Source organism: Marmota marmota, unplaced genomic scaffold (genome assembly GCF_001458135.2).
Source record: "Marmota marmota marmota unplaced genomic scaffold, marMar, whole genome shotgun sequence".
Taxonomy (NCBI): Eukaryota; Metazoa; Chordata; class Mammalia; order Rodentia; family Sciuridae; genus Marmota; species Marmota marmota.
This window is the reverse complement of record NW_026000240.1, coordinates 26,368,018-26,382,079: the sequence shown is the minus strand read 5'-3', so window position 1 is coordinate 26,382,079 and position 14,062 is coordinate 26,368,018. Positions and strand designations below refer to the sequence as shown.

General features: G+C 36.1%; 1 protein-coding gene and 1 long non-coding RNA gene across 2 annotated transcripts in view; one reads left to right on the top strand and one right to left on the bottom strand.

Moving 5' to 3' along the window:
* LOC125613632 overlaps positions 1 to 14,062 on the top strand; it is a 129,004-nt gene that overhangs the window by 35,172 nt on the left and 79,770 nt on the right. The window lies entirely within an intron of this gene.
* Positions 4,453 to 7,552, bottom strand: LOC107143368 (heterogeneous nuclear ribonucleoprotein A3). Its single transcript, XM_048794625.1, has one exon. It carries the CDS (start codon positions 7,494 to 7,496, stop codon positions 6,426 to 6,428), a length of 1,071 nt encoding a protein of 356 aa, XP_048650582.1. The 5' UTR covers positions 7,497 to 7,552; the 3' UTR covers positions 4,453 to 6,425.

Below are 14,062 nucleotides of genomic sequence, written 5' to 3'. Positions count from 1 at the left end.
ATCCCTGCCTCCCAGGTCTCAATGTACCTCTACCCTTGTCTCCAGGGCAGAAGTGGTCCAGTCCAAAGATAATCAGCAGGTAATTTCCCCTGAACTCAGTGATTGGTAGAGGGGTCAAGCATGTGACCTAGCCCTAAAGCATGGAGCACATCCCATTTTTCTGGCCACAGCAGTTGATCACATACCCAATCAGAGCCCTAATATCATTGTAGCTTGTAACATGTTATCATGTATTGAAATTTCTGATAAATGCTACTGCAGAGACAGGTGTTCTGCTTCCAGTGAGTTGAAAAGGCACAGATAGGATTGCTATGGTTACTTTGCACCAATGGGGGAAAAACCTATTTTTGATCTATGCCAACAGAGAGCTGACCTGGGCAGGAGAAATCAAATCCTAACATTATTCCTTGAGCTCCTATCCAGTCACATATGGACTCTTAGTTAATGAGCTTACGAATCTCCCTTTTGTTAGTATGTGATTTCTGGTTGGTTTGGATATTTCTGCCCCTTGCAACCTGGACAATCCTGAATGATAATAGTTGAAGCTTCCTCCTCCTGTAACTCTACCCCTTAATTTCCATCTCTGCCTTCATCCCTGGTCCCCTGGTTTCTTGAGCATCATTAGTAGGTGTGGGGCTCTTAGTAACTTCATGAATTGATTTGCTGCAGAGGAATTTCTGCACATGGTAGACAGTCAGAGAAGTAAAGTAGCTTGTCATTCAACTTGATAAATGTGGTTATTTATTTCACTCCAATTTACAACTACTGGACAATTATAGAAACTAATTTTATGGTGATGCAAGGTAACTGTTATAGAAATGAAGGGAAGCAGGAAACCATGTTGAAACTGTACTGCAAACCACCAATGTGATTTCATTTCTCCCGGATCATTTTGCCTTTATCAACACTAGGCAAAAGAAGCTCTGAGATTATTGTACAAAGTAACAAAGACTATATTAATGAACATGTGTTGGAGTCTTATGCTCCTGGCTTCTTCAAAGCATCACCATCTAAAAGACCATCTAAAAACAAGATAGCAGGAAATAGATTAGGCTGTTGGTGGTTCTGAAGGGGTTGTTGGGAGGTAAACTGTAAAAGCTGTTTTAAAGAAATGAAAGCATCTCCCCAAATTGTATAGTCAATCTCATGATCTTCCAAGTTCACAAAACAGGGTTTGAGAGCCCACACTTCAAGCTTGAGATTGGGAACTGTCTGGATCTCCATCTTTTCCTCCTCTTGTGACAATCTGTGGGAAATTTTCTAACTCTGAATCTCAGTTTTCCCATCTACTAATTAACTATCCATCAGTATCACAATAATTCTAGATAATGCTTATAAAGCTGCAGAGACTGTGGACATCGCACCATAGGTGTTTATTCTGTATATTTAATATGTAACCCAGAAGATGATTAATGCTTAAATATGATACTTAAGTATATTTCCAATGTTTCTCTATATTATTCTGAGTGGCCTCAAATCATCAGCCCTGTCTTGGTGGGGCTACTTATCTTCTTGAAATCAGAGAAATACCTTCAAAATGTTGACACGGGAAAGGTCAGAGATAACAAGTGAGGAATTTTCAAAGATAATCCTATCCTCTTTCCCCTGCCAGACTCTGTTTTCAGCTGGCTCAGAATAATTCATACCTCTGGTTCAGTTAAGTATATGGCATCATTTAGACACTGAAAATATAATAACAATTTTACTGCAGATTAATTGTGGAGTGACACGGGATAAATCTAGAAGATACGTATAGTGTGAAATGACCCAGTGTGCCGCACTTACATGAGAACCACACATAAAGAGACACTATGCTGAAGTTGTAATTCATGCAGATTCATATATAAATAATACTGAGGACTCCTAGAATACCTGCAACTTAATTAGTTGCCCATTAACATATTGTTAGATAAATGTAGACCTGCAATTATTGTAAGCCACTAAATCCACCTTTATTTTCACTTAAAATCCTGGTGAAATGATCTGTGGGATATCTTTGGAGACTCTGTCAACCTTTCTAATTGAGGATTTTATGAAGAGTAAATACTGATTCAGATAAATAAACGGAAGTACAATATTCTGGAAGTCTTAGTGGGATTTGAACAAACCAACAAAATAATCACAGTTTAGAATCAAGGGACTGTGGTTAAATAAAACATTAACTAAAAAAAGCGAAAGATCACAATGAAACAAAACCCTATACTTTAAATGGTTTATTTTTAAATAGCCCCACATTCCAAACCTGAAACACAGCAAATCATGATTGTCAACCAACATTTATTGAGTACTACAGTAGGTATATTGAACTTTGAATAATTGAATTGCACATTTAAAAAATAATCTGTCTTTTATGACAGAAATCAGGCAGTTCCTGGCATAATTTGACAGCAACGTCCTGCCGTCTGCCTTTCCCTGTCAGCACCGTGGGAGGCAAGGCAATTAAAATCTAGCAGTGATTTGTTTTGACTGGCGAGATTTTCTCTTTTCTCCCTTACAGAGAATCCATACTTATTCACATGCTAACTTTTGTTATTAAAGAAATGTAATTTGTATTATAAGTAATTTTATATTATTAGTGCCGATGAGTAATTTTTTAATATTAGTGCCAATAGCCTTTGAGGATTGGGTCCTGACTTACAAAGTGTAATATCACCTGCTCTCCCTTTTTTGTTCTCTGAAGCTACTTTATTTCCCCCAAATGCAGCAACCAAGCCCTTCCAGGCTAATAATGCCCCTCACAGCAGCAGCCCGGCCCTGTGCTCCTTCCTCTTCCTGCCTCTCCTCTAATGTCAGCTGTGACTCACTGCTGACTCCTTAGCTCCCCAACAGTATTTCCCCCTCATATGCTGACATATTTCCATAATCATGAGCCATCTTCCAGCTCCATCCATACAGACATATTTCCTTCATTTCATTTCCAATTATTACATGGTAATATAAATATTAAGACTTCTTAACTTGACCTTTTTTCTTTTCATAATTGGAAAATTGCCCCATAGAGAAACTTTCATCCAAGAAAATAGACACAAAAGTAAAATTGTACAAAAGTATGCATATTTGAGCTTTCAAAATTAGCCCAGAAATAGTATATTCATATATCTATCTTTACATCTTTCTCTCTATGTCAGCATTCAAGAGAGAAATTAATTTTATCTTTCAACTCTTTTGACAAACATACATCTATATACAATTGCAAAAACACTGCTATATAGTATGTATAGTAAATAATACTGTATACTATTTTGTATCATAAAGTAAATAATGGACTGGAGGAAAAAAAAGCACAAATTAGAGTATTTTTTTTTCCTTATAGAGAAACACATTTACCAATTACTGAAACTTAGGTATCAGTAAATACTGGTACTATATATACTTATCATATACTAAATTTCTATCTATATTTGGGTCTATTTCTGGAGTCTCTTTTCTGTTCAGTTGGTTAGTTTGTTTATGAAAGTACCACACTACGGAATTTTCTTGATGGTGGGAGCTATTCATTATTTGTGAGAAGCATTTCTTTAAATAATTCAATGTAAGCAACAATATATATTTTTTCATATTCAGGTAAAACTTTTCTGTCTCTGTACCTGGTGCATTCTCTCTCTCTCTCAAAAAAAATTTTGAATAGGTAATATATTTACATTATATGCATTTGTGTGTTTATGTGTGTATATGTACACATACATGCACACACACATTTCTCTTTCACTGTTAACTCCTATTCACTCAGTTCCTTTTTTTTTTTTTTTTTGCTTTACAAAAAATTACTCTTTAATTAGTGAAAAAATTCAAATTCAAGCCTTACCTAATCCTTATTGCCCTTCCTTGCAGGTCTAAATGCTAGACCTAGTGACTGTGGCAACTATCTCTCATTGATGTTCCAAAAGGCGAAGAGCTCCTTCCTGCTACTTTCTTCGATATTTCAGTTGTAATAAGCAGATTTAACTAGCTTTTGGAAAGTTGCTTACTATCATCATAGTATCTTATGCCTTCACTTCTCAGTAGTTGAAGCTCTTGCTGCTGCCTTGTCATTCTTTATTTATGCTGACTTGTCCATACTCAAAAGGCTGCTGAAGTCCTGTCTTAGTCAGTTTCCTTTGATCCACATTGTGCTTAAAAAGCACATCTTAGGTCCTTTAAAGCTGGATAAATCGCTCTCCTCATGGCTTACTTTTCCACACTGTTCACAAAAACTAAGCTAATACAACTTATAAACAGGTCACATACACAGATTTCACCTGCTTATAGGTTGCAAACATTGACTTACTGAAAATGTATTCACTATTAAACTAGTTCCAGAACATACAAAGTTCGTGAACAGTACAATTAACCTCATATGCCATTAAAGGATACTGTCAAGGTTGTGTCAAACAATTTTTCACAAACATAAAAACAGAAAATGTTAATCTCCCCCATTCTTTCAACCTTTATTATGTGAATAAAAAAACTTGAGACAATTTAGCTCAATTTTAATAAAATGTTTCCCAAGCATTAGTTTGACCAGGTACCCAAGGTTTAAGTTATGAACATTGACAGTGTCCATTTATATAACCACACTTGAAGTTATTAAGGACTTAACCATTTTCTAATATTAGCCTATTTTCTACACTGCTTATTCACATATGCCCATTAACAAATGGAATGTTGTCTGTTACATTTATTGGTTTGTGAGTGTTTTCTGGAAAACTGCAGTATCTGTGAAGACCGATTTCCATGCTGGCATTGCATGCATCCAAATATTAATAATGCACAGAAGCACAGAATTAGAGCAACAAGAGAGCATATTCAAACACTAGCACGCCCCATTCCCCTTTTTATTGCTTGTTTTGCTTAGTACTTTTAAAACCAAGTAAAAATCTTGAATACAATGTTCAACTACCAAAGAAAGAACAACAGCAGGGCACATACTTAGGGCTTGAATGAAATTTTAAGCACTAGCTGGCGCAAAACAGTAAACATTGGTTTTCGTATATATGACCTTGTTATCATCTATAAGTCTTCTCAATCATGGTCTTCCAAACAAATTGATAACTCACACCAACATAATTTAGGTTGAAATATACATAAAGAATAACAATGTGTTCTTTGGGAATTTAAGAAAAAACTCAGGCTATCCAAATTTGGAATTCAGGTCTTTGGGAAGTGAGAAGCTTGTACTAAGCAACTGTGCTACATTTCTGCTGCATTGAGTTATTTTCAACAATTATACCTAAACTATCCTTGGTTTTATTCAGCAAAATGTATAGGGCAAAATCAGGAAAGCATGCCAGCCAATTGAGGGTTCAGTAGCATGATTTTTATTCTCTTGCTATGAAAGCTTTATCAAGGGGGGAAAAGTTAAACCAAGGAAAATAAATCAAGATATATGGGCCTCATGTGCTTTAAAAAGAAAACAAAACATAAGCAGATACCCACTTATTTGCTCCAATGTAGCAGGCTTAGTGGACCTTATCTTAAAAAAGTTAACAATGTTTTTTTAAGCTGGGAGGGGGAGAACATCCACTACCCTTTTTCAGAATTTAAATAGAGGGCGGCAGACATCCTTTACACCCAAAAACTATGGCAGCAGTTTAAATGTGACCAAGGTAAATGTAGAACGGAGATGTTCTAAACACAGCTAGGACTCGGCAAATCTAACACACTAAAATCATGATTACATTGTGAAAGAAAATGCACAAAAACCAAATAGGAATTTTGAGATTTTTCATTTGAAGATAATCTTAGTGCTATTAAATTCACAAATACGCTAATTTAAATACCCAATCCTATTTATCTAAAACACACATTTCAAACATACAAATATCTATTCTCTCCACATGTCAGCGCCCATTCATATCATGGTTTGGAAATGGGGAGAATAGATTCCCCTTAAACTGCAAGTCAGCAGGTGTTTCTTTACAGTTAACTTTAGCAAAATTCATACAAAATAGTAATTAACAATGATCTTCTTTACTGTTAACTCACAAGGAAACACCTTCAAAACTGCATTTTGTTAAAGTTTCTGTACTAAAATGTAGAAAAACTGAACTACACAAATATTGAAAAGTTAAAAATTCCTTAATTTTTTATTCCTGGTACCACTACCACAATTTACAGGGCAATATACCTGATGTAATGAAAAGAAAAAGAAAAAAGACAAAGCTACAACAGATAAAAGACCTCAGGAATGTACATCTAATTGACACTACATTGCATTAATCAATAGCTGCACTTTTTGCAAACTGTGGCTATGACAGTCCTGAACAAGAAGGGTTTCCTGTTTAAGCTGCAGTAACTTTTCTGACTATGGATCATCGTTCCTTCTGTGGCAGATTTTTACAGTTCCTCTAATGCATTTGGGACGACTGTCTCAAAGTAACCTGCAGCTTTCCTGACAACTCCTCGCTCTCTCTCCTGCTAAGAACTGTAGCCCTTTTCTGCTGTTTTTAAAACCTTCTGCTACCATATCCACCACTTCCACCACCAGATCCATAACCACCACCATAGGGACTGCCAGAGCTTCTTCCACCAAAACTGCCTGCCTTCATGGGTCCATAATTTGATTGCTGTTGTCCACTGTAATTTCCAAAGTCATTATAGTTCCCACCACCACCATAGTTACCACCACCAAAATTTCCTCCTTCATTGTAACCATCATATCCTCCTCCACCACCATATCCACCACCTTGGTTTCCATATCCTGGTCCACCACCACCATAACCTCCTCTACTACTATAACCAGGACCACCACCATAGTTGCCACCATCACCTCCAAATCCATTATATCCACCATCACCTCCTCCATAACTACCTCTGCTGCCACCACTTCCACCACCATAGCCTCCTCTTCCACCAAAGTTTCCACCACGGCCAAAGTTACCTCCACCACCTCCAAAGTTTCCTCCACGACCCATAAAGTTGCCAGATCTACCTCCACGACCTCTTTGTGATCCAGCTGACTGCATCTCTTGTTTAGAAAGGGCCTTTTTCACTTCACAATTATGCCCATTAATAGTGTGGTATTTCTGAACAACAATTTTGTCAACTGTATCATGATCATCAAAAGTTACAAAAGCAAATCCTCTCTTTTTCCCACTCTGTCTGTCTTCCATAACTTCTATGGTTTCAATCTTGCCATACTTTTCAAAGTAATCTCTCAAATTATATTCTTCTGTATCTTCTTTAATACCACCAACAAAAATTTTCTTCACTGTTAGATGGGCACCAGGCTTTACAGAATCCTCTCTAGAAACAGCTCTCTTTGGTTCCACTACACGCCCATCAACCTTGTGTGGCCGAGCACACATTGCTGCATCCACCTCTTCAACACAAGAGTAAGTCACAAAACCAAAGCCCCTGGAACGTTTTGTTTGGGGGTCTCTCATTACCACACAATCTGTGAGTGTGCCCCATTTCTCAAAATGTTCTCTTAAACTATCATCTGTAGTTTCAAAGCTCAGACCACCAATAAACAGCTTCCTCAATTGCTCTGGTTCCTTTGGATCGTGGCCCTCCATTTTGAGACCGGACTCGCCTCTTCCAACTCGAGTTCAATATGGGACCGAGAGGAAGAGGCCACTCAGTTCCTTTTCATCTTCTACCAGACATCTTTATTTTTAATTTTTATGTTTTCTTCCAGAATTTTTACAAATAAATAATCAAAGACCAATGTAGTCTCATTTATCTTTTAAAACTAAAAGGTAGCATGTAATATACCTTATCTACCTTTGATTTTCTTTTTCCATTTAAAATGTATACACTCGATGGGGCCGGGGTCTTGGTTCAGTGGTAGAGCGCTCGCCTAGCACATGCAAGGCACTGAGTTCAATCTGCAGCACCACATAAAAATAAATAAACAAAATAAAGGTACTGTGTTCAACTACAACTAAAAAAATTTATACACACACACACACACACACATACATACATACATACATACATAGTAGAGATCTCTTCTAATTGGTTCAACATCTTACAGAATGCTTCCTCATCTTTTTTGAGAATCACATAACATTCTATTGAATGCCTTGTTTAACCTGTGTCTTATTGATGGGCACTTCTATAGTACATGATCTGCTGTTACAAAAAATGTTTTGTAATAATAATAGTAGATTTCATAATTGTGAGCAAGTATTATTAAAGGTGAGTCTCCAGAAGTGGAGTTTCTGGGTCAAAGAGTCCATACATTTTTAAGTTTGATAGATACTGCCAAAATGCCTTCCATAAGTATGATTCCAATTTATATTTTCTTCATGTATGAAAGTGTCTGTTTTCTCCAGAACCTTCACAATAGAACATATTTAATGTCTTGTGCTGGGAGCCATTAGCCAAGTAGGTATGACAATTTCCTTGCCAGCTTACCCCATGTTGCAGTGACATTGAATGTAGGTGACCTTGCTCAAGGACCAAGGCGGATTAGGGTGTTCCCGGTTTAAGATAATCGTGTTTAGGGCGTTCCCAGTTTAGGTTCCAGGTTTAAGGTTTAAGATTATTCCTGCTGGGAATAGGGCGTATCCTGCTGCCTGAGTTCCCCTTGAGTTCTCACGGGATTCAGAGTATTTTTTGGGAGATAGAAGCCCAGTGGAGGTGGATTTGGGCAGAGAACGTGGATTTCCCCAGAACGTGTTTGTATACGGCTGGTGTGAGTTCGGGAATAAAGAGTTGCTGTTTGAATCTACAAGCTGTGTGGTGGCTCGTGATTTTGTGCCCAGCCAGACTGCGGCAGTCTTGGGTTTTGCCCTTCTGATAAGCAAAACATGATACTACAATGTAGTATTAATTTTCATATTTCTTATTTTGAGTAAAAATAAGCTTTTTTTCAAATGGTTAAGAGTCATTTGAATTCCTTTTTAGAGGGATTGTCTGTTCTTATCTTTTGCCCATTTCTGTGTTAATGGTCTTTTTCTCATTGATTTCTAGGAGTGCTTATGAGTATTTTGGTTCTTTTATTTATTATAAATATTTTTGCAACATTTTTCCCCTCAAATTTTCCTTAATATTTTGACTTTATGATTTTTTTTCCTACACAGAAGTTTCTTTTTGTCTTCATGGAGCTATTTTGATCATTTCTCTTTTATGGCTTCTGGACTGTGAGTCCCAGTTAGAAAAAAGTAATAAAGAAATTCTTCTGTGTTCTAGTATCTTTTTATTTTCATTGTTTACACTAAATCATTGATTTATTTTAGAAATTTTCCTGGTATATATAGTGGAGTTATAAATAAAATAATATTTCTCTATATAAATATCCACTTTGCTAAATACCTTTGTTGGATAATCCATCTTTCCCTTCACTGAGACACCACATTTATCATACACTTTATATTTGGATCTATTTCTGGAGTCTCTTTTCTGTTCAGTTGGTTAGTTTGTTTATGAAAGTACCACACTATGGAGTTTTCATTATTAAGGCATTATTATATGCTTTAATATTGTTAAAGATGATAACATTTCCACTGCTTTTTCTGTTCAGAATTTTACTGAATAATTCTGATTATTTTCACATACGATTTTAGAACAAAGTAGCCTGGTATTTAATACATTGGCCTACTTTTGAGATGATAGTAAATTTGAAAATCAGATTAGAATTAATGTTTTTATGAGGCTGAGCATTTCTATCCAAGAATATTTTATTTCTTTCAATTTCAATCCTTATTTGTATCCTTTATAGTGTTTTCAGGTTTTCTTCATGTCTTTTGCATATTTCTATTTCAGTATATTGCTGTATTTATACTTTTGTTGCTATTTAAATAAGGAATTTTCTTTCATTGCATCTTATAACTGATGTTGTGTTTTGTAAAAGCCATTGATTACTATCTATTATTTTGTACTCCACTATCTTAAAGCATTCTCTTGTTGCTTGTAGTAGCTTTTTTTTAAAAGAAATATTTATTTATTTTTAGTTTTTAGGTGGATGCAATATCTTTATTTTATTTTTTTATGTGATGCTGAGGATCGAACCCAGTGCTTCACGCATGCCAGGCGAGTGCGCTACCATTTGAGCCACATTCCCAGCCCTGTAGTAGCTTTTTAAATACAAAAAAATCAAATTCTTGGAGCCCCCTGATCATAAAATCTAATATAGCAATATGTTTAACTTCTCCTTTCCAATTTCTATAATTCTCTCCTATGTGATTGCTTCGACCTCCAGTACAACAATAATTGTACAATTGAACTACCAGTACTGTATTAAATAATGGTGCTAACAGAGGACTTGCTGACTGTATTTCTGAATATGAAGGGAATGTCTTCATTGCAGTGGTTCTCAACTTTGGCTGCATGTTAGAACAATTCAGGAAGTTTAAAAGATCCTACTGGATAGGCCTCAACCCATACTAACCAATCAAAATCTCTGGAGGCAGGACCCAGGTATCAGTATTTTTTAAAGCTTCCAAGTGATTCCTGTGCAACCAAGACTGTGAACAAATTCTTTAGTGTTTTTCTTCTTTAAGTGTGGTGCTTGTTTTTAAGCTAAAATAGATATATTTTTTCCTGTTAATAAATTACCCATATATTTCAATTTTATTGATTTTTTTAATAAAGAGTTCTTAAATTTGGTTGAATATGATTGATTTTTTCGCATAGAATTGTTAAAATAATGGATTCTATTATAACATCATCACCACTATATTAGTACAATGAATTTTATTAATGAGTTTCCTAATAATGAAATACACTTGCATTTCTGAAATAGAACTCACTTCACAACAAAGTATTATTCTTTTAATGTCCTATTTGTTACGATTGTATCAAAACTTTTGTTTTTACACTGATATTCATAAATGAGATTGACATGCCATTTATATTGTGTGTGGGAAATCATCAATGGGTTTGTCTTTGATGATACACCCACAGTATAAATAGAATCTGGAACTTTTCTTGTGAGTTAGAAAGCTTAAGGTGGTTGTGAAGTGCATTTCTTTAAAGTTTGGATAATTCTCTTGCAAAAATCCTACACCTGCTGCTTTCCCTGGGGAGTGGAGGTGAGGATCAGGGTCCTTGAATAGCACTTTGACAGATTTTCCTTCCTTTCTTTCTTTTTCTGTAAAGATAATTTAGTTTAGATTTTCTATCCTTTTTGGGCACATTTTGGTAAACCATATTTTCCTAAAAGTCAGCTATTTATCCAAACTCTTTGATTTTCAAAGAGTTGAGTATTTTAAGATTCATTTAATTTTCCTTGTTTTGCTGTTTGCTTCCATTTTATAATTTTTAAATTCCTTTTATCTTTACTAGGCCAGCTAGTAACTTATCTAATTAAAAAAATATTTTCCTTTTAAAAATGAGCTTTTATATTTGTTAGTATTACTTTCATTTTATTGTTTTAGAACTCATTAGTTTTTTCTTTTATCTTTAACTGCTTGCTTCTCTTTTTCCTTTGGCTCTTTGCTATTTTTTTTTCCTGACAGTTTGATTTAGATTCTAAATCAGTTTATTTTTTCATCCTTTTTATGAATGTATTAAAGGCTAACAATTTTCCTCGGAGCCCCATTTTACCATAGATTCTGAAATATAGTGTTTCTATTATCAATATTCTCTAACTATTCTCCAGTTTGACTTTGTATTTCTTTTTTGACCCATGGGTTGATTAAGGAGAGATTTTAAAATTATCAGGTAGAACTGGCTTTTTGTTTTTATAACTTTTAGTTTATTGCATAGTGATCAGAATATATTTTCTATATTTTCCCTACATTTTGGAGATGTGGGGGGATTCTTTGTGTTTTAATACATATATGAATATGTTCCATGGACACCTTTCAAGGTGCAGCATTTGCTATAGATTAATTATACCTACCTTATTGATTACATTAATGAAGTCTTTGACTTTTTCCATTTTTTAAAAATCTCTTTAACATGTCATAAACTGAGGGATCTGAATTAAAATTTCCCACTAGCAGTATATTTCTGAGTATTCCTGCCTTGATATAAAACAAATGTTCTTCTTCATTGTGCATTGCCCCTGTGAGAATTATGTCTGCGGCTTTGCTGTCTGAATTTTGCCTTTTCTGATATCGAGATCAGGTCTATGTTCTCTTGGTCTGGGTTTGCCTAGGACCCCTTCCTTCATTTCTTTGTTTTCAGCCTTCTTGAATCACTTGGCTCGAGGTTTGCCTTCTGTGCACAGCTCAGAGTTAGGTTTCCTTTTGGGATCCAATATGAAGATTTTTCTTTCAAATAAATGGGTAGAATTCATTTACATTAATTGGTATCAGAGACTTTTTTGGTGTTACGTCTGTCATTTTATGTTCTTTATATACCTAGCTTATGTTCACTAAATATTCAATTTGTCCTTCTCTCTGTAGCTGTGTACATACCCAGTATCATATAGAAAAATTGTGACTTTATTTTAATGATTATTTTTATTATTACAAGTTTATATAATATCCTTAGTTCCATAATTCAGTGCTTTCCAACCTTGTTCATATCGTGATAACCTAGCAGATGGTATTATTTAGACCACATACTAGGTTAATGGGTGAGACATCTGGAGATGATGGCCCATCATGGGAGTGGAGTTTCTTCCAGGGCCTCAAGCCCCACCGGAGCTAGGGACTGTCCTATCTCAGCACACCTGGGAGTGCACCTGTTGATAAGCTCTACTGCTTTTTGATATGGAAGGATAGAGCTAGTTTCTTTCCTCTTCCTTCCCCTCTGTGCCTCCCTATTTAGTCTTCTTCTCTTTTTACTTTGTATCGCTGTATGTGCTTCTATTTCTATGACTGATGTGTGAGCTCTAAATAATATCCTTGGGCTCTAGTCACAACAGAGTAAACAATCAAGATAATGACCAACCACCTTTTCTTCCCTGTTCCCTCCTATTATCTATCTGTCTGTCTATCTATCTATTGTTAACTGTGTCTTTTTACTTTACTAGGACACAGACATTCTGAGACCCTAATCTCCATATTTGTTATAGACTTTGTTTTGGTTTTGTTATTTATATGTTCAGTTTTTTTCATCTTCTGCTTCTATCATTTTGTTCTTAGATTTAAAAAATACTATTCCTTTATTTCTATTTCTTTTATATCCCTTGATTATCCACAAGTGAGCGTCAGCTGGGAACATGTCAGAAGTGCAGACTCTCAGGCCTCAGCCCAGACCTAGGCTCTGTTTGGACGCAATCCCTGGCTGAGTCATGTACATTGCAAGGTATGAGAAACATTGCTTTGCAGAGTTCTCTGCAAAGTCTAATCCTTGGAGTGTGTGATGGTTTTTGTTTTTGAGTTCCACTTCTTTGTCGGGGGCGGGGGGGGAGTTCTGCCAGCTTATTTTTCTTGTGCTTCTGTTACCTCACAAACTTTTCTCTGCTTCTTGCATTTTTTCTTGTAGTGTTCCTTCAGAGAGGCTATTTATTTATAAATCATGATGAAATTCTTGATCACAGTGGGGGATTGAGATGGCTGTAAATTCCTTGACTCTCTTCTCAGTGAGAAGCGGGATTTATAGGGCCAGGCCTTGCATCTGGGTGACCTCTGTGAGCTGTGTTGATAAACAGAGCATGGGACAAATGAGGCTATGCTAGTTCAGCACCTGGGCCCTAAGCCACCAGCAGCTTCTCTTCCTTTCTCCTGGAGTCTTGAGCTACCCTATAGGAAGGCTGACTTTCCTGAGACCACCAGGCTGGCCACACTGCGAGAAGAGGCTTTGAGATTAGAGGAAATGGAAAAAGTAGCTCAGCTGAACCCAGCTTTCCAAATGTCACCGACAAGGTATATGAGTGAAGCTTCATGTCTTTGGGCCAACAATCCACCTGCCTAAACTCCCAGGAGACCCCAGCTGAAAGGTGGAGCTGGAGAATCACCGAGCTGAGTCCTGTCTGAATTCCTGAACCCTAACAATGTGAGATACAGTGAACGGTAGCTGTTTTAAACCACTAAGGTTTAGGTGGTGAATAATCGGAATAAATACCCACAATTTTCCTCTTATCTGGGGAACATTCTTTCCTACGAGGATCCTTTGTAAATCGCTAAGTTTTGCTTCTCTTTTCCCAATTTCTCCTACTCAACCCGCTTTCTGCACTTTTTTTTTTCTTCTTCAAATAAAGGATGAAGCTATTACCTTCAGTTGCATGCTCCTTCTCTCTGGG